We start from the raw sequence: 24,239 nt of genomic DNA, 5'->3' as shown, positions 1-24,239 counted from the left end.
TCTTTTATGATGGAGTTCAGATCTCCTAGCTCCAGTTGTGACCCTGATATTTATTATTTATATTTAATATTCTATAGACTTTTGCACAGAAAGATATAATGACTTGGGCTTGGGGTTATTTTTGTTTTAATTGCATGTTATTAAAGTATGTAAGAACATCATCTGTAGGTTTACTAACAACATTTCAGGGGCAAGTCCATAAGGAGACAAGATAATGGGGAATAAATGTACCTCAGCCTTTTCTCACATGATTTGCACATCTCTTTTGCTAGGTCTCTATTTTTGAAAGCTTTTTATTCCTTCACAAGTTGGAGAATATTTGGTTTGAGGACCCCTATCAAAAATGTTGGATCTTAAATTTATTTAAAATTTAAATTTATTTTATTTTTAATTTAATTAAAATTTATTTAATATTAAATAAAGTTTAAAATTATTTATCGTTTTATGGAGTGATTGTGGGCAACACTTCTGTATTTGATTGTGGTCTGGTCCTAATAGAGTTTATAATTGGAATTCTCAGGGATGTTTTGAGGTCTGCATCCATAGTAAAAAATATGTTTGTCATCTATTAGTTTATGAGTCAATAAGTCTCTAGCGCCTAATTCTCTGAGTTTGCTTGAATCTTGCTGGGTATTATGTAGATTCTAAATTTTTCCAGCTTGCAGAGACAGGGTTGCACCTCTCCACTAATTCTTTATATACTCTGAACCAATCACTGAGTCTGCGCTCCTTAAAGCATAAGCTTGTTATTTTTGGTGGTAAAGACCCAATCCTGAATTCCCATCATAAACTTCTCTTTTTTAGATAAATCTTCATGAGCCAATCATTTGTTTCATCATTATGATTACAAAATCTTTGAACACAAGCAAGTTTCTTCTAAATTTAGGCAATGCCTCAGTTTCCACATCTGCCAAATAAGACAGGATACTCCTTATTCTGATTTGTTTTCAAAGGTTGTCCTAAGGGTCAAATAAAAGAATGGCTGGAAATCGCTTTATAAATCCCAAAGCAATCTAGAAATATCAGATAGTGTTCTGACATTGTCATATCCATATGTCATTAATTATGACATATGGATAGAAATAGGATTAGGGCTAATGCCCTAGGTTGGCGAAAGACAGTTCTGGGCATGAAGAAGTCATTGCAGTTCTGACCAAAAAAGCCAATAGCTACCGAGGAGTAGGAATGAGTCTGGACGAGGGAGACCGCACGTCTGCCCTTCTTGGTAGAGAATTCAGGTCAAGTTGGGATGACATCATCCCCTTGGGGCTTGTGTGATAGCCAGAGCTCTGGGTTTACATGAATTGCCATTGGAGCAGTAGTCTCACACTGGAGTGTAATAAACTCTCTTCACTGCAGGGGATACCACCAGTCGTTAGCACCGGGTGATGGTCCCTCATTGGCTTTCCAGCCTTGGGGCTTCAGCCCAGAGTGGGGCAGAGGGGAGCACCTCTAGGGCAAGAAGATTTCAAGGACAGGAAGGGACTTAATTATAAATGGACCATTGTAAGTAGTGTCTGAGGCAGTAGGAAACAGGATGGAGAACTGACTAGATATCTGCTTATCACAGAATCTCAAGGCTAAAAGGGACCTCAAAGATTTCTATTTCTTTTTTTTTAATATGTTAAATATATGTTAAATCCAATATATATAAACATATTTATATAATTATCTTACTGTATAAGAAAAATCAGATCAAAAAGGAAAGAAAATGAGTAAGAAAACAAAATGCAAGCAAACAATAACAAAAAAAAGAGTGAGAATTTTATGTTGTGATCCACACTCAGTTCCCATAATCCTCTCTCTGGGTGTAGTTGCCTCTCTTCATCACAAGAAAAAATCGCTATTTTTATTTCTAATTTTTCTAAAGGGCAATAAATCTTAATGCTCTTTCCTCTCAGCAACTCTTTAGGGCAGTTAATTTCAATGCCATTATCCTCATGTTACAAAAGAGGTAGATAAATGGCATACCCACGGCCACACAGTAAGTGGCAGTACCTAAATAGAGACTACAAATATTTTTCCCATTTTCCCCATTAGTTTAGGAAGCTAAGAAGGAAATTAGCTATCCAGGGACCCACAAAATTCAGTTCTAACTCCAAATTTGTCATCCTTTCACTTTCCATAGATTCTCTTTTATAGGACAATTTTTATTTAAGACATGGACCTCACAACCTACATAGACATCCCTTTTCATTAATCTGATGATTAATGTTTAATTGTTTAATTTTTCCTTCCTTCCAGCTGAAATGTGTTTGAAAGGGATATGTATTTGTTCTAGTTCCTTCCTCTTCCACAGGACAGCCCTTTGGATATTTGAAGATGTTCTTTCTCTTTTCCGATATCAATTCCATCTGCAGTTCAGGCATTACTGTGCCTATCTGACAGATGATAAACTGTAGTTAAGTAAATATGAAAGCTAAGATTTGAGCCCAGCTCTCCTAATTCCAAGTCTCCATACAAAGAATGAATGTCTGAACTTCATAATTGAGTTGTCCAACTACCCAGTTTTATTATAGCCCTAAAAGCAAAGGCCAGGATTCATTTCCATGTTCAGGAATAGTGATGTGAAGGAGAATGAATCCTGCTCTTTTCCATATATATTTGAATACACAAACAAAGCCAGTCATTTGTTTATCCCCTATCCATACCCAGCAACATCAGAAATTAGCAATGCTTTGGTGATAAACTTCCCTGGCTGACTTCCTCAAAAGTAAAGCCCTACCAGGTTCTGACCTTGAGACCTAAATGAAGGCCCTACATCTACCCCAGGACAGATGTCTGCTTGGCTAACCAACCCAGGACCTCCAGAGGAATGAATTTCTTTCACTCATAGGTCTTCCCCAGCACAGTCCTGTTTATCTATTGATTTTAATCTTGCTATAGACAAGGATGATTTACACAGAGATTATCTCTATTTCACAAAGAAGGAACGATACTTGCCCCGAACCACACATAGCAAGTACTAGAATCCAGATTAGCTTAAGTAAACCTACTGGTATGCTGTGGGTAGAATATTGAGAAGAGTGCCATTGTAGGCGATCAAAGTTAAGAAAAGACAGGGGGATCAAACCAGAGAACTTTAACACACAGGATTTATTATTACATGATAAGTGCATTTTACTGTTTTTCAGTCATTTTCCATCATGTCCAACTTTTTGTGATTCCATTTGGGGTTTTCTTGGCAAAGATACTGGAGAGATTTGCCATTTTCTTCTCCTGCTCATTTTACAGATAAGAAAATTGAGGCAAATGGGGATAAATGACTTGCCTAGGGTCACACTGCTACTAAGTGTCTGAAATTTGGACTTGAACTCAGGTCTTCTTGACTCCAGCCTAGCACTTTATCCACTGAGCAACCTAGTTGCCCTCTTAAGTGCATTAGAGAGGTACAAATAAGGTATCATGTGATATGACTTACATAATTGATTTAATGAATGCTCCTTAAGGTCAGGAACCAGTTCATTTTTGTATTGGTACACCCAGCACTTGAGGATTCAGTCTTAAGGGAAAGGCTGAAAAAATAAGGTGACCTTTGATTTGGACTTTAAAGGTTAGATGGGCCTATCTACTAAATGTAAATGCTCTCTCTACTGAGACAAGGATATTCAGACAAAGGAGGGACTAAAGTAAGATTGTAGTCCTTGAGTATACTCTGAGCTTTGAATAGCTTCAGAGAATCATATCAGCTCCTGAAAATTCCTGCCCACTCCTCCAAGCAAGAACTAACTATATAACCTCCAGTGAGTTTATACCCCTCTCCTCTCCTCCCATTTGTTTCCCCATCTCTAAAATGAGAGCATTCTACTAGATGGTCCTTCTAACTCTAAAGACACAAGATTCACAGAGCAAAGCTGTGTGACAGAGAAGCTGAAATGGGAGCAACTGCTTCCCATGAGAGTTAAAAACAGCTAACTCATCCCATTCACAGAAAGAGAGCTTGGTTAGGAGCAGGAAAACCTGAGTATAGCTTCCAAGCCCAACCGGGCTGAGGTGCCTAACTTTGGACAAGTCCCTTCTCTCCTTGAACTAAACTTATCTCTCTTACCTAAATCAAATGGAATTGATAACGTGTGCATAACTTAATTCCCAAGGCTGTTTGTGAGAAAAATCCATTGTTAGCCTGAAAGTACTATATCAGTGGGAGTTGTCAGCAAGTATTTGTTAAGTTCTTACTATCACATCAAGCTCTGTGCCTACAAATACAGGTAAAAGTCTCTGTTCTGAAGTTCACAGTCTAATTTTTTATTCTCTTTATTACTTGCCTGGCAAAGTTTGTCCCCTATCCCCCCTCCAATGAATCTTTCTGAGGGAAATGAATCTGTTGGAGATACGGTTGGTTAGGAGGTTAGAGTCTTAAGTGTAGAGAATGTGGAAGAGATCATTAGGAAAGAGGATTTCCGGGAGTACAAAGCCTTAAATGAAATGAGCATACATAATAATAAATAAATATACTAATATAGAAATATATTTACTTTAAATAGTTATATACAAATAATAACTAATGATTGGGGTTATTTTTTTTCCCCAGGGTAGAACAATTCATCCTTCTTATATGTAGATCTGATGCTTTCTCCTCCAAATCTTCAGTGAATTCCTGTTGTCTCCTGAGTAAGGTTCAAACTCCCCGACCTCTCATCTAACTCCATCCATATCTTACTTGTACAAAGTAGTTTGCACGTTTCTTCCATCAGACTGTGGGCTCTTTGAAGCCAAGACAGTGATTCTGCCTTTCTTTGTATCCCAAAGTTTAGAATAATTTGGGGCACATGCTTAATAAATGATGCCTGATATGTTTAGAAGAATCGCACATGTTTAATCTATATCGAATTGCTTGATGTCTTGGGGAGGAGGAAAGAGGGAAAAGAGGAAGAAAAATTTGGAACATAAGCTTTTGCAAAGATGAATGTTGAAAAATGTATTTACATGTATTTGTAAAGATAAAATACCATTAAAATTTTTTAATGACTTTTGATTATCTGATGCCATCCTATTACTCTTCAGCTTCTAGACTCACTCTCTGCCTTTTCTTCTTTGTGTCTTTGTCTATGTTATTTCCAATAGCCACAATGTCTCCCCTCCCCTGTCCTCTTATTTAATTGCCAACCATCTTTTAAAAGCTGATTCAGAAACTATATCTTATACAAAGTCTTCCCTGATGCCCTTACTCTAGAAGGACTTCTCCCCACACACATACTACCCATAACACTTTGTCTTATACCCCTATAATGCACTTAATATTGTGTATGATGGTCATCTGCATTTGTACTTGATTGTACACCAGAATGTAAGTTCTATGAAGAAAAGAATAGTGTCTTATATGAACTTGTATCTCTCTCATTGCCAAGCACAATGGTTTTTTTTTGGGGGGGAAGGGGGGGTTTGCACATCGTAGGTACTTAATAAATGTTTATTGAATAAATCTTTTTCTAGAACTTCCAGACATCTGACAAGCAGTTGGCCTTTGGGTTATTGACCATTTTTTATTTATCTAAAGCATAGCATCATATACCTATTTCCAAAGGACTTTCCAAACCATTCTCTCATTTGAACTTCTCATTGGTACTGAGAGATGCGGACAGAGATTACTGTCCGCATTTTGCAGAGAATTGAAAGCAATGCCTACAGAAGTAAAACTTGGCCAAAGTCCTAAGTCCTTGACAGAATCAAAACTAGAACCTGGGTCTCTAGACTCACAGAGCAAAGCTTTTTCCAAACTGGATTCCTCACCTACATATGAGTGGCCAAGTGATAATATTGTGACCAAAAGAAAACTTTTGAATAATTTAAGACAATTTCAATAGATTTGTGATGGAAAGAGCCATCCATATCCAAAGAGAACTATGGAGATTGAATGTGGATCAAAGCATAATATTTTCATCTTTTTTTTTGTTGTGGTGGTTGTTTGTTTGCTTTTTTTTTCCTCTCTCATGGTTTTTTCTCTTTTGGTCTGATTTTTCTTGTGCAACATGATGAATATAGAATTACATTTAGAAGGATTGTACATGTTTAACTTATATCAGATTGCTTGCTGTCTCAGGGAGAAGGAAGGGGGAAAAGGAGAAAAATTGGGAACACAAGGTTTTGTAAAGGTAAATGTTGAAGCTATCTTTGCATGTATTTGGAAAATAAAATACTATTTTTAAAAAATTAAAAAAGAAACATCTATATATTTGATATGTTAATAATAAAAAGGAAGAAGGAAGGAAGGAAGGAAGGAAGGAAGGAAGGAAGGAAGGAAGGAAGGAAGGAAGGAAGGAAGGAAGGAAGGAAGGAAGGAAAACTTTGGGCAAAACCTGACCAGAGAAGATAGTATCCCAAGGGTAATGCTCAGAAATAGTTATAGCTGATTTTTATCTATCCAAAATTGTCTCATTTTAGCATCGCAACAACTATATGAGATAAATACTTGTGGGTTTCATAATTCCCATTTTGGGAATTGAGACTCAGAAGGGTTAAGTGGCTTGCCCACAATCACACATCTTGTAAGAATTAGAGACAGCATTCAAACCCAGACCTCTCTGGATTCACAAACATTCTGTCTGCTATACAGAATTCCTTCTCAGGAGTTGAGGACAGGTCTCTGTCAGGGCAGTCCACATGCAGCCAGGATATCTATGTTGTGCAGTCCAGAAGAGGAGAAGGAGGAGGAAGAGGAAAAGGAGAAAGAAGAGCAGCAGCAGGAGGAGGAGGAGGAGGAGGAGGAGAAAAAAGAGGAGGAGGAGGAGGAGGATCTGTTTACAAGCTTCTTGCCAATTCTTGACTCACTTCTGTATTTGTTGCTATTGGGAGCCTAGAGATTATTCATGACTCACCTTGGTTTTTTGGGATCTAAGAGGAAAATAAGCCAAAAATAACAGAAGTTTTCTCCTGAGGAAATGTTGGCTGGCAGAAAGTCCCGGGAACATCAGGGAATGAAAATTTTATGAGTAAAAATGGGAGGCATTTGAAGTTGTTGGAAGTAGAAAGGGAAAAGGGAGGAGGTAATTCCTGTGAGAATAACCTCCCTGTAGAGAGAGACTTATCCTGGGAGGCAGGCGAGAAAACAGGAGGAGCGGGGCCTGCAGTATAGAAGGAAAGCCTACTTGGAATCAGGAGATATAAATTCTAGTACTGACTACCACTAATTTCTTTTTTTCCCTTCTTTTATACAATTTTATTTATTTTTTAATAATAGCTTTTTATTTTCAAAATACATGCAAAGTAATTTTTAACATTCACCCTTGCAAAACCTAGTGTTCCAAATTTTTCTCCCTTTCTTCCTCCCTTCCACCCTCCTAGACAGCAAGTAATCCAAGATAGGTTAAACATGTTACCACTGATTTCTTATGTGACATTAAGCAAGTTATTTCCCCTTTCTTGAATTACAGTTTTTGCTTCTGTGAAATGAAGATAATAACCCTTGCCTGTCTTCCTCGTGGGATTGCTGGGAAATTTAAATGAGAATATGTGAGGAACTTCAGACAGTCAACAAGGACCCCCTGGCCAGGAGGTAGGGAGATGGCAAGTGCCCTGGGAGTCAGATCAGACAGTTAGGAGTCCTTATTATATCCCTGACACCATTTTAGGCATTGATGGAGGCTAATACTAATCAGCCATATTTCATGTTATTCTCCTCCCTGCATTTCCATCCTGCTCAAAGTGGGCCTCCAGCCCCATTGAGACCACTCCACTCCCACCCCCCTCATAGCTTTGCATATGACTTGAGCCCCCTCTTCATCTCTTCCTAGCTTCCTTCAAAGTCCCATTCAGGTACCAGCTCTTCCGTGGCTTTCCCACCATCTCTAACATTCTCTCTTTTGAAATCATTTTGCATATAGCCAATAGGTTAGAAAATATCACATTCTTCTATCTAATAGAATGTAAGCTGTTTTAGGACAGGGATGATTTTATTTTTCTTTTGTCAGTGTCTAACACAAGGCCTTAATGTTTAATAAATGTTGAACTGAGTTGATTTGAATTATGTTCTCTCCTCATGTCTTAATGCCTCAAATCTTCTCAGTAGAGCAATAGTGAAGTGTGTGAGAATCATGGTCTCATAATTAACATCAAGGCTACAAGGGACCTCAGCTATCTTTTAGCCCTCCCCTACTTATTTAATTGGGGAAACTGAGGCCCTACAAGGGATATTTTGCTGAGACTTAGGGACAGAGTGGGAAAAAAGGGTTGAGAATTTAACTGAGTTAAACAAAAAATTAATGGTAGCACCAGTAGTAAAAATCAGGCCCCTTAAACCCTAGGCCCAGTATTCCATACAAAACATATATACATATATCTTAATCTATGAACTTCAGAGCTGGAAGTGTTCTTAGAGATCACTGAAAATCGTAGTATGCTCTTTCCCTTCAAACAAAAGCTGATGACCCTTTCTCAGGAATGTTGAGTCCCCTTCCACCTCTGAGACTTCTGATTATACGTCCCATTGCAGTCTCCACATCCTCCCATCCCATTTTATAGAGAGACTCAGAGGAGTTTAAGGAATTGTATAACATTGAAATGCAAGTCAGCTTACATTTCAAGAAAAGAATACTATATGAACCTATTTCAGGGATTCATACCATAAAATGAATCATATCATCACTGAGGAAGAAGGGGATGCAGGGAGAACAAGGGACTTGAATCACGTGATCTGACAATTTAATTTTCATTTTTACTGTCTTGAGTTTTTGACAGAATATTGCTCAGAATCTTATTCATTCTGTCAGCTATGGCATAGCAGAGACAGCTCTGGGTTTGGAGACCTAAGCATGAATCTTTGCTCTTCTCCTTATTTATTTATTTTTTTGGTGAGATAATAGGGGTTAAGTGACTTGCCTATGGTCACATAGCTAGCAAATGTTAAATGTCTGAGACCTGATTTGAACTCAGGTCCTCCTGACTTCAAAGCCAGTGCTCTGTCTACTGTGCCAACTAACTGCTGCTCCTTTCTTCTTATTCTTTGACCTTAAGCACGTCATTTTTTTCTCTCAGGGCTTTTTAGATTCCTCCTCTATAAAATGAGCAAGTTGGACAAGGCTTCTTCTGGCTTTAAATCCTATGTCCATCAAAACTAGAACAAGTCACTCAGAGCTGGCTTTGGGCCCCTCAGATTCATCCTTGTTTACATGAAGCAGACATTCTCAACCTGCTGGGATTGCTAATGCTTAGAGGTCTTTATGGGCAAAATTCCCATATAGAGAGGGCTGCCTGAATTCTTATCAGGGAGGGAACCCTGCTTTTTCTTGCCCAGACCAGTAGAAATGGGCACACTAGCATTAGCCAAAGGCTCAGAAACAAATTGCTCCAGCAAAAGAAATTTTCACAGTTTTCACTCCTTCAAAGGATCCTGAGAAGACATTTAGAAATGTAAGGTGACAAGGCTAGAAAGAACCTTAGAGCATAAGATACCAAGTCTTGCAATTCCAATAGACTTGTGATGGAAAGCGCCAGCCAGAGTGAGCTATGGAGACTGAATATGGATCAAAACACAGTATTTTCACCTTTTTTTGTTGCATCTATTTGTTTGCTTTTTTTTTTCTTTTTTCCTTTTGATCTGATTTTCATTGCATAGTATGATGAATATGGAAATAAATTTAGAAAAACTGCACATGTTGAACCTACATCAGATTACTTGTTATCTTGGTGGGGAGAGAAAAATTTAGAACACAAGGTTTTGCAAGTGACTTTGAAAACTATTTTTATGTGTATTTAGAAAAATAAAATACTATTTAAAAAAAAAGAATTGTCCACAAATAGTTTAGGATTATAGGATAGTCAGACTCCGAGCTAGGGCAGCCAGATATAGTGGATAGAGTGCTCATCTTACACGTCTTACAGTCAAAGAAAACTGGGAGTTCAAATTCGGCCTCAGATACTTACCAGCTATGTGATCCCAGACAAGGTACTTAATTAACCCTGTTTGTCTCAATTTCTCATCTATAAAATGAGCTGGAGTAGGAAATGGCAAACTGCTCCCAGTATCTTTGCCAAGACACAAAGAGTCAGACACAATTAAACAACAGCAACAGAATCAGAGCAGGAAGGGACTTGAGACCAAAATGTCCAACCTGTTTATTTTACAGATAAAGTGAAGCCCAGAGGGATTAAGAAACTAAGGAGCTTTAAACTTTGCTGAGCACTTTTACAAGTATTCATTTCACTCTATCCTCACAACTACTGCAGGAGTTGCATGCAATTATTATCCCCATTCTACATTTGAGGAGACTGAGGCAGACTACGGGATTTGCCCAAGGTCACACAGCTAGTAAGTGCTTGAGCTGGATTTGAATTTAGATCTTCCTGGTTCCAGATCCCAGCACCATAAAGCTGTCCCAGGAACAGGATTAAAATCCAAGTCTTTTATTTCCACTTCAATGTTGTCTCAACTTTGAAGCTTTTTCTCCGTTTCACTCTCTCCACTCTACCATCCTAATTCAGTCCTTAATAATATTTCAATAAAAAAGATTATACATTGTCTTGTCATTTTTCTCTGTTCCATACTTGTGAGTCTTGACCCCTGTGTACTGTCAGCTTCTTGAGGATTTTGGCCAAGGTCTACTCTTAGCATCTTCCCAGCTCCTGCAGAGGGGAACACAGGCCTCCAATGACAGTAAATATTTGTAGGATTTATTCAATGAATGAGTTTTCATTCATCATTAACAAATGTCCTAGGTGTCTTTAGTGTACTGGTCGTAGGCATTCTCTCTCTGAAGAACTTAAAGAAGGAGATTCCTAGGCTTTCTAGAGGAACCACAAAAGGTAGCAAGCCAAAGTAGTATAGAGAGTCACTGAGCTGGAGAGGTAGAAGATATCTAATCCAACCTGCGCCCAAGCAGGCACCTTCCCTACAATATTTCTGACAAGCAGGGGTAAATTGAAAAATAGTTAACAAGAGTCTCCAAAAATACAAGACACACTTTTAAGTTTTATCTGTATTAATATTAACATTTTCTCCATCACTTGCTTAAGTCTAGATAATTAACAAAACAATGAATTGAGTCCTAATTTGTAGCATTTGTTGATTTCCAAGGTTTACATACTCATACTAAAATTTTAACAATTTGACAATCCAGAGTTGGTTTGAGCTGGCTCCAGAACACCCCTGCCACAAGCCACCAGCCTCTACTTGAACACCTCCAGTAACGGAGAACTTACTATTTAATGAACTTACTTTTGGATTCCTAATTGTTAGAAAGTTTTCAATCAAAAATCAAATCAAAAAGTAGTGTTTCTTCCCACAATGTCCTCCTATTATTCCTGATTCTCTGGGGCCAAGCAGAATAATTTACTCCCTCATTCATCTGAAAGTAAGTCTTTTCAATACTTGAAAAGATTGATGACTTATCCCCAAAATTTTCTCTTCTCTAGACTAAACATCCCTAGTCCTTTAAACCCATCGTGTCAAACTTCCCCTCCCACCTCTTAAGGCATAATTTCCAATCCTTTCAACTCCATGACTGCCCTGACTTTGAGAGTTCTAGAAAGTGATAGTACCAGGAGGCCTGAGCTATGCCATTTACTTTCTAGATGTGTTTGTCTTGGACAAGTCATTTCTAATCCCTAAAACTCAGTTTCTTTATAAATGAAAAAAAAAAATTAAGTTCCTACTCCTCTGGGGGAGGAAATGATCAGTAGCAAAACACTTTTGAGGAGGGACAGGGTGAAAACAGAGAAAGAATAAAATAAATTGGGGTGAAATACAGTTAGCTATAGTATTTGTGAAAAGAATTTTGAAGCGAATTCTCACTCCTCGCAAAGGATTGTACCAAGTGCTGAAGATAATGGTAGAAAAATCAGACTTTGTTCTTGAGGAGCTCACATTCTAATGGTGGATACAACACACAAAGACAGAAGATGCCTAAGGATATAGCAGCAAAGCTATATCTTCTTCAATGTAAACCATGTAAACCATGTAAAACCATATCTCTTTCCGAGATTGAGCCACATGACAATGTAAAGGTCTACGGTAATGAGAGCTTTCTTTTCTGAGTCTTGAGTAGATATGGCTATTGAGAAGGGGATGGGGCAAGTGGGAATCTGCAGCATCTGACCAAGCAGTTGCCAAGGAACATTTCTACAAAGGTTGCTAGCCAGGATTATGGTTTTAGGAGCCTAACAGAAAACAGGGCCAGTGAGCTGGACTGGTGTACAAACTCTTGGGTTTATCTTACCTCTCTGTGGCAGTTGAACATAGGTTGGTGTTGATAGAGGTAACAATAAGGGATCTTTTCTTAGATCAGAGCTTCTTAATCTTTTTCCACTAATGATCCTTTTTTTGCCCAAGAAATTTTATGTGATCCCACTGGGTATATAAAACAAGTATACAAATCAACTACTCACTGATGATAAATTATAATTTCACGACTCCCACATTCAATTATGATGTAGTTACAAAATGGGGTTGCCAAGCTACAATTTAAGAACCCTAGATGATGGTAACAAAGGCCCAGCTGGAGGCAGAGCCAATGGTGTGGAGGACATAGCTATTGCCAGAGTCCTTGGGCTCAGTGTTCTGAGCTGTCTCCATCAGAATGGGAGCAGAGGTGGTAGTCAAAGGTACTGGAGCTACTGGCACATGCTGCCTCCTGTCTCTCCCTTGCGGGGGCCCTGTTTCCCAGCCAGGCCAACTTGCCTGCTCTGTTACTGGCATGTGAGCATGCTAATACCTGTACTACCCAGCTCACAGGGAGGTTATGAGGAAAGCATTTTGTAAGCCTTAATGTTCTGTAGAAATCTAAAAATGTGTATAGGATTTGAATAGAAGGCAGTTCTCTTCCCTCACAGTTTAAGGACATATCCTAAATGTGCCCAACTATTTTAGTTAATCCCAGTCAGACCAGATAATATGCTTGTTCTATGGCTTATGTTTAGCTAGCTAGAACCTCCACAGACTCTCTACAAAGCACATTTGGGTGGTCTTTTCCCAGATCTCCAGCACTGGAGAAAGGTTCCTAAGACATAGTATTTGCCTGAGAAGGCCACAAAGCAATCTGTGGCCAAGTCAAAACGGGCCTCTTTGAGATCTCATTCGGAAATCAGGCCCTCCCAGTGCCCCTACCAAATATTTCTCCCTTCACATCCTCTCCTCCATGTCAGACAGCGGAGGTGTCATTGTGTTTCACAAGCTACTGTGAAAATACACAATGTTCTCTGGAAGAGGAAGCAATGGCCAAAGTGTCTGGCCCTCTCCCCCAAAAAATGCCTGGCTAAGATGCATTTAAATTCAATTCAACAGGCATTTATCAAGTGTTATTAATGTGTCAGGCCCTGTGCTGGGAGCTGGAGGATCAAAAAGAAAAATGAAACCATTATTTCCCATCTGTCATTTCTGAAAATACAAAGCTAGTCAAGAAGGGATGGACACCAAGATATATTAATAGAGAAAGCATTTAATAAGCACTTACTAAATACTAAATCTGAAACTTAAATACTACAGCCATATAATAAGATGGGACTCACTGGAAAAGATCCCAAAGTTGAGAAAGATTAAAGGCAAAAAGAAAAAGGACAAAAGAGAATGAGATATAGAGTTGGTGTCATGGAAGCAACATAAGCTTTGGACAGCAGATAGATAATGAAGGATAGAAGGACCTGTGTCCATGGGATCACAAAGGATCAAATATAAATGACTGTACAATTTAAAAAAAAAAAAGAAAGAAAGAAAGAAATCATGGTAGGCAGTTTGCTAAGCCATGGGGCATATATATGTAAGGAAAATGGGCCCTCCTCTCATCAAATTTACATTCTAATGGGAAAAGACAATAAATATAGAGGAGCTGAAATGGAAGGTTTTCATCAGGTTTGGTATGAAAACTACCTGATTCCTTAGCCAGATAAGGTGAGTTATCATAGTCTGGGGGACCTAGAGGCAGAAACCAAGTGTGAGTTTAGGAGAGAAGAGGAAAAGAAAAATCAGAGTGTAAGCAGTATGGAAAGATGGCCAGGAAGTTCTGACTTGATCATAATGGGGGTAGAAGACCTGTCTATCATAGTGAGATCTGGGGTAATACAGTGGAGTTAACTTTCTTACATTGTAGTCAGTCTCACTGTTAATGAGACTCTGGTCACCTTCATTTCAGTTTTCTCCTTTGTAAGATAAAGGAAGATAAACCACTTCATCTTTAAGGTTCTTTCCAAATCTAAATCCTACTGTCTTAAGATTCGTTAATAAATATAAATGCAGATTGAAGGATAATTTTTTCCCTTCCTTAATTTTATTTGTTTGGGTTTTTTGTAACATGGCTAATACGGAAATGTTTTTCATGATTTCACATGTATAATTGATAACATATTTTTTGTCTTCACAATAAGAAGAGGGGTGGGAGGGAAGAAGAGAATTTGGAACTTGAATTTTTTTAAATGAATGCTAAAAAATAAATAACATTTTAAAAAAGATTCTATAGGGGAACTGGGCACCCTGGAAGATGGGAGATGAATAAAGGAAGGAGACTTGCCAAGCAGGAGACAAGACTTCTTGGGATTAGTGACATTCTATTCAAAGATTCAAGACTTCCCATGTTTACCATGGGATCATAAAGCTAATGCTGAAAAGGTCATCAGAAGTCATCCAGTCCAACCTCCCATTATATAGATGAAGAAACTGAGGTTTAGAAAGAAGTTATTTGCTCCCAAGATCACACAGATGACAAGAAGCAGGGGTGAGATATCAACATGAAAGATTGCTTTGGGGTACCAAGAGGCATATGACCTATGGAACAGATCCTAATCAGGGAACAATGCCTCTGCTAAAAGTCAAAATGCCTTCCAAAGAGGTTGAAAACAGGAAGTGGAAATTCAGGGAAATGATTCTGTAAAATCCTGCCTATTCCAGAGGGGGCAGGTAGATCAGAGATTGAAAAATATCCCCACAAAGAACCAGGACCAAAGGTGGGGGGAGAAGAGGGGTAGAAGAGTTCTGAATTGGCAAGGCTAGGCTTTGAGTTAATACTAAGGGGTTTCAAACCCCTCAACATCTTTCTGCAAAGACAGAACCCCAACAACCCTGGGAGTACCCCGGACAGAATATCCTTACACTTCCACAGAGTTAGCACTCTTATTTCTCCCTTTCTGGGACTGCTTCTGAGAGAAATTATTATTTTTTTATTAATAGCCAATTATTATTAGGAGGTTCTACTTTTCCAAACGTATTTAAGTCAGATGTTTGGTTATCAAGAGAAACCACTTACAATGTATTGATTATTTACTAGCTTAATTAATAAATTAACTATTAATTACCCAGAAACTCTTTTAGACTTTTCATTTATCACACTTCCATGTCACTGTCAGTAATGGCTATACTGAAGCCATGGGTACCTCACTAAAGAATCTTGTTTTCTATCTCATGTGCTAGTCTGATTTCCCAGATTGTGAGCTTCTTGAGGGTACCATCTGCTTTTTCTCACCTGAATAATGAATTGGGGGAATAGATAGAAAAGACAATCCCTAAGGTCTTTCTCCAGCTCTAAATGCTAAGGATACAAAGAATTGAGCACAGGAAAGCTCGACCTTGCACCCCATTTAGCTGCCCTGCCCAATGGAACAAATTAGATAATAACCACATGTGCTTGAATCCTCTGGCACTCCCCCACATAGCCAACTAATAAGCAAGTTTTGAAATTTCTATTATTCACAATATTCATCTTCTTCTCTCCATTCACAAAGCCAGCCCCAGCTCTAATCACCTCTCATCTGGACTATTATAAAAGCATTCTAAAGGGTCTCCCTGTTTGAAGACCCTTCCCATTTCACTCAGCTTTCCACTCTTATGCCAGGCTGATTTTCCAAAATGGAGGAAGCAACCTATTACCTCCAGGATCCAATGTAAAGCCCTTTACAACGTGATTCCTTCTTAATTTCCAATCTTCTTTGCATTCTACTCCCTTCCATGAGCTTTGCCATTCCACTACAATGGCCTGTTATAGTTCTTCAAACTGGACTTCCTCTCTCTCATCTTTATGCCTTTGCATTGGCTGAACCCCATGTCTAGGATTCTCTGCCCCCTCACCTTTACCTCTTAGCTTCTCCATTTTCCATCAAGATTTAACTTATATCTCACCTTTTGAAGGCGTCTTTTCCCAGTCCTTTCAGCTCCTATGGATGTCTCCTTTAAGATGATATTATCTACTCTGTATGAGTATATTCAATATATTCTCATTCTCTCTCCCTTTCCCTCTTTCTAATATATATTATCATATATCTTACAATATATTATCATAAATATGATATCCAATATATATATAATGTCCATAACTACCTAATTGTCTACACACTGTCTTCTCCAGTAGAATATATGCCCCTTAAGGGCAAGGATTGTTTCCAGAAGTTTTTGCCTTTCTTTGTATCCCCAACATTTAGTACACTTAGTGGTTGCCACATAGCTAAATGCTTAATAAATGCTTGTCAGTTGATAGATTTCGGTGATGATGCATAGGACCCTGCCCACTGCCCAGTGCTTCCTCTAACTCCCTTTCCCTCACAATCATCATCATCCTGAGACAACCCACAACATAAGAACATTTAAATCACAGACAAAAGGGAACCTCAAGGGTCATCTTATCTAAACCACTGATTTTACTATATTCCTGACAATAAATGGTCATATCACTTTTATTTGAAAACCTCTAGAGATAGAAAAAAGTTTCCTGAAGAAGATGTTTTTGGACATCTCTAATTATTAGGAATGTTTTTCTCGTATCACTTCAGTTCTGCCCATTAGGATAAAGTCCAACGATCTAATCATTCTTTCACATGATAGTCCTCCAATACTTAAAAACAACTCTCAGAACCCCAAAACACAAGTTGTTTTGTCTCAGACCTTCCCCAAGCATTCTCTTCTCTGGATTGAATATTCTAATTCCTTCAAGTCTCCAGTCAATTCTGAGCCCAGACTCGAAGCTCTGGAGCAGAAAAGGAACATGCTGCCTAGTCTAGCCTAAAAGAGCCCAAAGTTGGGGGATGGATTTTGCTTAAACAAACTCAGAGTTTGCATTCTGAGGCAGTCACCAAACCCAGCCTCAGTCCCAGCCCCACCCAGTACTCTGGACCAAGACTCAGATTTAAAGAATGCATTTGCATATTAATAGGTGATGCCGTAAGTCCCCGATCAACACACAAACACACACTCTGCTTACACTGTCATAGACCGTATTGTGTGCAGCTCCTGTTAACACTGCGATGATGCAGCCAATATGCTTTGCGAGTGTGTTTATCTGTCTCCTTAAGATATTATTCATATATACTGCAACATATCTAACGTATATAGGACTGCTTGCCATCTAGGGGAGGGGGTGGAGGGAGGGAGGGGAAAAATCGAAACAGAAGCGAGTGCAAGGGATAATGTTGTAAAAAACTACCCTGGCATGGATTCTGTCAATACAAAGTTATTATTAAATAAAATTAAATTTAAAAAAAAGATATTATTCATATATCAGGAAGCTCCCTGAGACTGAGGGCCTGAGGTCTGAGGTCAGTGCCCAACCCACGGGCACAGCCTGGAGTAGACCTGAGTCTCCTGACAGGGCTCCTTCCCAGTCAGCACCGAACAGAGCACTTCACTGGGAGTTGACAGCTTGGTGAGTGTACCAAGTCATATTAGACTGAAAGAAGAAGTGAGCCAAGCTGGTCTTGGACAAAAAGTCCAGGTCTGGTCACTGGGTCTGACTGGTCCCAAAAGCTGGGGTCCTATTGTTGCCTCCATCTTCATTTCTTGATTGAAGACATGTGGATACAGTCTCTTCCTGCTCTCTCAATTCAATTCAAAAAATGTCATTCTATTACATACCTACTATATTCAACAAGAGAAACAATGTGGCAGAATGAATCTGAGTCAGGAAGACTGAATCTGAATCAGAAGCCTGCATAGTTATGACTAGACAATCAACAAAACAACAAACCAAGCCCTCATTTGTAGTGTTTGTGGATTTCTGAGGTATAAATGATTACACCAAAAAATTTTAAATCAGCAATTGGCTCCGGTGCTGCTGAACAAACATAACCCTCCCCTCCCCTCAATCCCTCCTTCCCCCCCCCCAACACACACACACACAAAAAAAAAAAAAAAAAACCCTTCCCCTTGCCTTTGAGATGCTTGCATTCTGCTGGAAGGAACATATACCCAAGTAAACAGAAGATAATTTGAAAAGGAAGATAATACCAATAACTAAGGGGATCCAGAAAAGCTTTCTCAAGGAGGGAAGCACCTGAGTTGAGTCCTGATATAAAGTAAGAATTTTCAAAGGGAGTATACCCCAGACATGGGTAAATGAGTTTGCAAATGAAGTGGGAAACAGAATGCCAAGTTTGGGCAAGAGAAAGTATTTGAGCTAGCTTTGGCTAGAATGTATCTTATAGTATGTAAAGAGGAGTACTGTGAAATAAATCTGGAAAGATGAGCTGAAGCCAGACTAGGAAGAGCTTTAAATGTCAAGCTAAAAAGTTTATATTTTCTCTTAGAGAGTCAAGGAGATTCTTAAGGGAGTAGGGGAGGGGCATTATCAGATGTGTGTTTAGGAAGATTATTTTCGCAGCTTTATGGAAGATGGCTTAGGCAACCAAAGAGACAGGAAGCTGTGAGCCCAGATGGGAGCTATTGCAGTAGTTTGGGCAGGAGGTGAAGGGGTCATGCATTCCCTCCAATCCTTGGCACAGCTCTTAGGTACCATACCCTTGCCCAGTGGGGGAGTGGAAGGCTGCTGTAGCCATCTCCAGATCTGTAAGGAGGGACCCAAGGATCAGTTTCCATATGATTAAGAGCCTGTAGAGGAAGAATGGACTCTAGAGAGACTATGTAGTCCAAAATCATCAGTAGGGAATATTTGAAAAAGCTCTGGATTTGAGGTCAAAAGATCTGGTTTAGGATCCTGCCTTTGCCACTTAGTGAGTGGCTCCAGGACCTCGGTTAATTTGGTTTTCTATGTAAAATGAGAAGGTTGTACTGGGTAGTTTATCAGGTACTCTCCAATTCTGACAATAGATGATTTCAAAACTGAGACTGTTCTCTGTGTGTACGTGAGGGAGGGTGTGGTTATTGTTACAGTGCATTCTCTTCTCTAGCCCTTTTACCTCCCACCCTTATTTGTGAGCTTACCAAAACAGGGCCCAATTTCTTCTCCTTCACTCCTTCACTGGCAACTGATGCCCCAATGGATCATGCTTTGGGCCTGGAGTCAGGAAGAGCTTAGTTCACTTACCCCACCTCAGACACTAACTAGCTGTGTGAACTTCGATCAGTCACTTAATTTCTGTCTACCTCAGTTTTCCTTAATTATAAAATGGGGAGGATAATAGCACCTACTCCTTTGCAGGACTCTTGTGAAGGTCAATTGAAATATAATATTTGTGAAAAGCACTTAGCACAGTGCCTAGCATATGGTATACACTATACAAACGCTTATTTTCTTTTTCTAGTAAGAGAATTGGCCAGAGAGCAGGTACCTATAGGAAGACCAGTCAGTGCCAAACTGAATTGAGAAATGGAAGACAGGCCTTCTGTGTCTCAGCAAAGCTTCATGCATGGCCCAGTGAAGCGCTATACTCATGTTCCTTCCCACTAGGAAAGGACTGAGGCAATCACCTTGCATTTCCATAACCTCATCCCTCACTACAGCATCCTATTTGTTACTACCTACCTTCCAATACCCTATTCCTAACAACCCCCTCCTCGTACCCCTAACTGCTTATCTAAATCCTATGAGTCTTCAAGGCTTAGCTCAAATTCCACCTTCCTTAGAAAATCCTTCCAGACTAACCCCTGCTTCAATCCCAGCTTTGTGTCTCATAAGATATGTGACCAAGGACTCCATCTCATTTTCTGCAAAATGGGAAGATAGGAGCTGAGAAAGAGAGAAGGAGATAAACATTTATACAGCAGCTACTTGGTCCTAGGTACTTTTTACAAATATCCTTTGATCCTCACAATAACCCCAAAAGGTAAGTGCTGACATGATTCCCATTTTATAGTTGAGAAAACTGAGATAAACAGAGTTAAGTGACTTGTTCAGGGTCATACTTACTAGTAGTAAGTATCTGAGGTCTTCCTAATTCCAGGCCCAGTGTTCTATTCACCACTCTAGACAACTGTCGAGAGGTCAGAAATACTGGCTTTCTAATAGTTTCAAAGTAAAAGATCCTGTGGCCAGATCCCGGGGCCACAAAATCACACATCACAGAACGCCAGACAGAATTCAAAAGGATATCAGAGTACCTATGTCCAACTGTAGCAAGACTGCCCTCAACTACCTCTTTGACAAGATCCCCAATCTCTACTTGCAAACCTCCAGGGATGGGAAACTCAACCTCCTGAAGCAGATGCATCCACTTTGGGGGAAGTTCTGCTTCTGAGGAAATCTAATCTCCCTTATTAAGCGGTTCCAGACCTGTCATCAGGTTGGCAGGGAAAAGCAAGCAGTCAGTTGCTCCAAATGGCTCTCTTGGTAGCTTTCTGGGTTTGTTCTCTCCTTCTCAAGGCTGAATGAAATCTGTTTCCCCAGAAAACTAATTTAAGGGAAAAATGGCCAACAGGATGCCCGAACCCCGCTGGCTACCCCAGGAACTGCCTTGCAGGGGGAACCGAGTCAGAAAGCTCCTAGCCCTGGCTTGCTGGCCAGCAGGAAACACCCTCAAGTTGATCAGATTCCTTAACCAAGAATAAAGATGGATAAAGAAAAGGGTACTAAGGGCCAAGAAGAATTGGTGAGGCAGAAGTAGGTCTTCTCTGTTAGGGGAGTCATCCCTTCTTGGCTCAGAGCAAGAGATAGCCACCCAAATATTAAAGTGCTAATAAAAAAAAAAGAAAAGAAAAGAAAAAATGTACTATTAATGTTAAGCCACGAAATCCAGTGGTGGGCACCACTCCACCCATGGGAAGAACTGGGCCTGGTTACAGGGCACTGTCTCTCACTCTATTGACACCCGCCCACCAGCACCCACACACACACTCTCACCCCACCCTGGGAATCCAAAAGAAAGCAACCCATCCCCCAGCTGGCAAGTCACAAGACTTTCAAAAGTCATACAGAGCAGCAGATAATATCTCATGATTAATAAAACCTCTTATTTCTAAAATGCCTGATGGTTTATAAGCACTCTCTTCACAAACCTTGCTATCTCTTGGAGGAGTGGTTTAGTTGGTTAATTTTTATCTTTGAATACTCTGCATTGAATACAATACCAAGCAACATAATAGGTGTTTAATGCCTTCATGCATTGAGGTGATCCTCATTTTATATGTGAGGAAACAATGGGATTTGTCCTGAGTCATACAACCAATAAGTATCAGATCTGGGATTCAAACCATGGGCTTCTTTTTCACATCCAGCCCTTTCTTCTCCATCATTTTTACTGTTGCTAATTGTTAGTGGAAATTGGTGATTCAGTGGATAGATCACAGGGCTGGGAGTCAAATTCAGTCTCAGACATGTATTAACTGTATGACCCTGGCAAGTCATTTAACCCCTGCTGGCCTTAATTCCTCATCTGTAAAGTGGGTACATAATGAAGAAGTAAATGGCAAATTCCTATAGTATTTCTGTCAAGAAAATCGTATGAACTATGGGGGTCACATACAGGCCAACACAACTCAACAACAACAACAACAAAAGTTATCTAGAAGGAGACAAAACTGGGTATCTAGTGATATTTCTCTCTGCACTCCCAAATTGGGCCCCAAACTTTGAGGTGTTCTTTCCCAAATTCTAGGAATCAGGGAGGAGCCCAGACTTAACTTGGATTTAGTCTTGATACAATAAACAGTTATAGCAAACTCCAACTCAGCTGGATCCACAATGATCCTCTAAACCCATGTTTTTGCTGGGACCAGCCCATCCCTCAAGATGGGAGCAGTGGTAACAAAGGGACTCTGCCCAAGCCAAAGGCATTTGTTGCTTCTGCAGCAGCATCAGGGGCTGGAGGACTTCCTTGGTGGTGGGCCTTAGTCCTGAAATGCCCCAGCCCAATGCACTCCCCCCCACCATCCCCAACCCCATTTGACAGAAAGCTGGCTAGATAAAAGACATGGGAAGGGGAGGGAAGTTCTATCCTGGACCAGACGTTCCCCAAAAGAGTGACCATTCCTTATGGGACTCAGAGCCACCAGCTTCATAGAGGTGCTGTTCTGTACTCCGGGCCCCCATTCGAGGACCCGGACACTTGAACAGATGCTTCGGGCAAAGAGACACTAGAACATAGCTTCGGCGGTTCCTTTAATGCTGGTCCATTAGGGGCCTGAGCTCAGGAGTCCCCTACAAGTTATGGGGCATCTTCACTTCCAAACCCCTCCCCCCACTCCAGCTCCTGTCTAGTGCATACACTAGGAAAAAGCCTCCTGCCCCCACCAAGAGTACTGAAAGCTTCTTCTGTTCTCTGGATCATCTCAGGACCTCCCCCCTCCCGAATGCCCAGAACCCCAAGTCTATCTACGCTTGTCTATAGGAGGTACTGTCCTCCCTCTCCAAAGCAGATAGGGGAGAGGTATCAGAAGGAGAGAGGGAAAAGAGTACAAACTTACCCAGATAATCGCGATTCTCAAAACTTGCCCAGAAGTTGCAATAGCTCAGAACAGCAGTCCAGAAGCTGCCTCCCTCCCTCTACCCTTCCACACCCCTCAGAGAAGCCCGAGTTGCGCTGGGAGCGTATCAGCCCAGCCCTTCCCTCCTCCTCCTCCTCCTCCTTCTCCTCTTCCTCCTCCCCTTCCTTCAGAGCCCGAGCTGACGAAGTGTGGGGTGGGGTTGGGGGTGGGGGGGTGTCCCGTTACAACAGGGGGACCAAACTGGGCTGGGCTCAAGTCCCCTTCCTCCCTGAAGGGGAGTTGGAGGGATCGCGGAGGCCTGAGAAATCCACGCCCCTACCCCACCCCACCCCCTAGACAATATAGATTCACATACCCAGCACAACAGCTGTAAGGCCTGACCATCCCAGCTGCAGCCAGAGCCTGATCTGAGTCACTCCGGGACTGAGGGTACGCCTGCGTGTGTCTGTGTGTCAAACAGCACAGGTTGAGTCTGGTTCTACAGAAAAGCGAAGTCTACACTGCGAATGCCTAGAGAGCAGGGAGTTTCCCAGGAGATTCGAAGCCCAAGAATCCAAGAGAATCTTTAATCGAGAAGGGTCCTTCTCATCCAACCTCTACTATAGCAGGAAAACCTCTAGAATGTCCCAGCTTTTGCTTCCAGACCTCCAGGGATCTGGATCTCCTTTCCTCCCACCCTCCAGAGATAGCCCATTCCATAGTTTGGGGCTTCTTTTTCTTTTCTTTTTTCTTGCATCTTGCCAAAATTTGTCTCCTTATAACTTCCATCCTCTGAGTTCTGCTTGCTGGGACCAGACAAAAGAAATCTCGTGCTTCTCACACATGACAATCTTGAAGAAATGATTTGTACTTCCTGAGTCTTTTTTTTCTCCCCAGGCCTTTTATTTAAACTACTCTTTAACCTAAACTGTCCTGTCCTGTTCTGTCAGGACTGCCATACCAAGTTCCTTCAATTTAATTCAATCAAATATTTATTTAGCACCTACTTAGACAAAAAAGAGTCACATGGTATAGTGAATAGAGATCCAGTTTAAGATCCAGAAAGACTTGAGTTCAAGTTCTGCCACTGCAAATACCAGCTGTGCAAATACTGGCACTAAGTTTATTCTTAAAAATCTCTTATAAAATGTAACTCAGCCCCTACCTTCAGCTTGAAGATTTTCTTGATTTCCTCAATTGCTAGATCCCTTCCTGCAAAATTGTCATGTATTTATTTGTTTTTATTCTTTTTGTTTATTCTGCATATACTTATATAGATATTTGTTGCCCACTCCCACCCCTCATACACCCATTGCAAGTAGGAAATATTTTTGTTCTTTGTTTTTGTATCTCTAGGCCATGGCACAGTCCCTGGCATACAGAAGGGAATTAATAAATGCTTGCTGAATGATCTCAAGAAAGAAATAAAGGGTATAATGGATACAGCAACTGGCCCTGGAGTCAGAAGGACCTGAGTTCAAATCACTTAACCCCAATTGCCTTAAGAAAGAAATAGCTGAATGTATTGCTAGAGTGAGTGGGTTGGGTCTAAGAAGGATAGAAATGGAGAATTCAAGTTGAAAGGTGTTTTATAGATGAGACAGGTCAAGCACAAAGAAATCAAGGGATTTGTCTAAGATCAAATGGTTAGTTAAGGGTCTGAATCGGGGTCTTCCTTCTAAAGTCAACACTTTTTCAAAAGACTAAGAGGAAATTGAGGAATCAGGACATGAGAAAAACTTCATGGAAAAGGTGGCAT

General features: G+C 40.3%; 1 protein-coding gene across 1 annotated transcript in view; it reads right to left on the bottom strand.

Annotated features, from left to right (window-relative positions):
- Nucleotides 1-24,239, bottom strand: part of AHNAK2 (AHNAK nucleoprotein 2) — a 123,908-nt gene that overhangs the window by 55,068 nt on the left and 44,601 nt on the right. The window contains exon 3 of the mRNA XM_051973687.1: nucleotides 22,481-22,559. Coding sequence (XP_051829647.1) covers nucleotides 22,481-22,559 — 79 coding nt within the window. The remainder of the gene's footprint in view (nucleotides 1-22,480; nucleotides 22,560-24,239) is intronic.

The sequence above is a fragment of the Antechinus flavipes genome, chromosome 2, assembly GCF_016432865.1.
Source record: "Antechinus flavipes isolate AdamAnt ecotype Samford, QLD, Australia chromosome 2, AdamAnt_v2, whole genome shotgun sequence".
NCBI classification, from domain to species: Eukaryota; Metazoa; Chordata; class Mammalia; order Dasyuromorphia; family Dasyuridae; genus Antechinus; species Antechinus flavipes.
The sequence above is the reverse complement of the archived record's forward strand: the minus strand, read 5'-3'. Positions and strand labels throughout refer to the sequence as shown.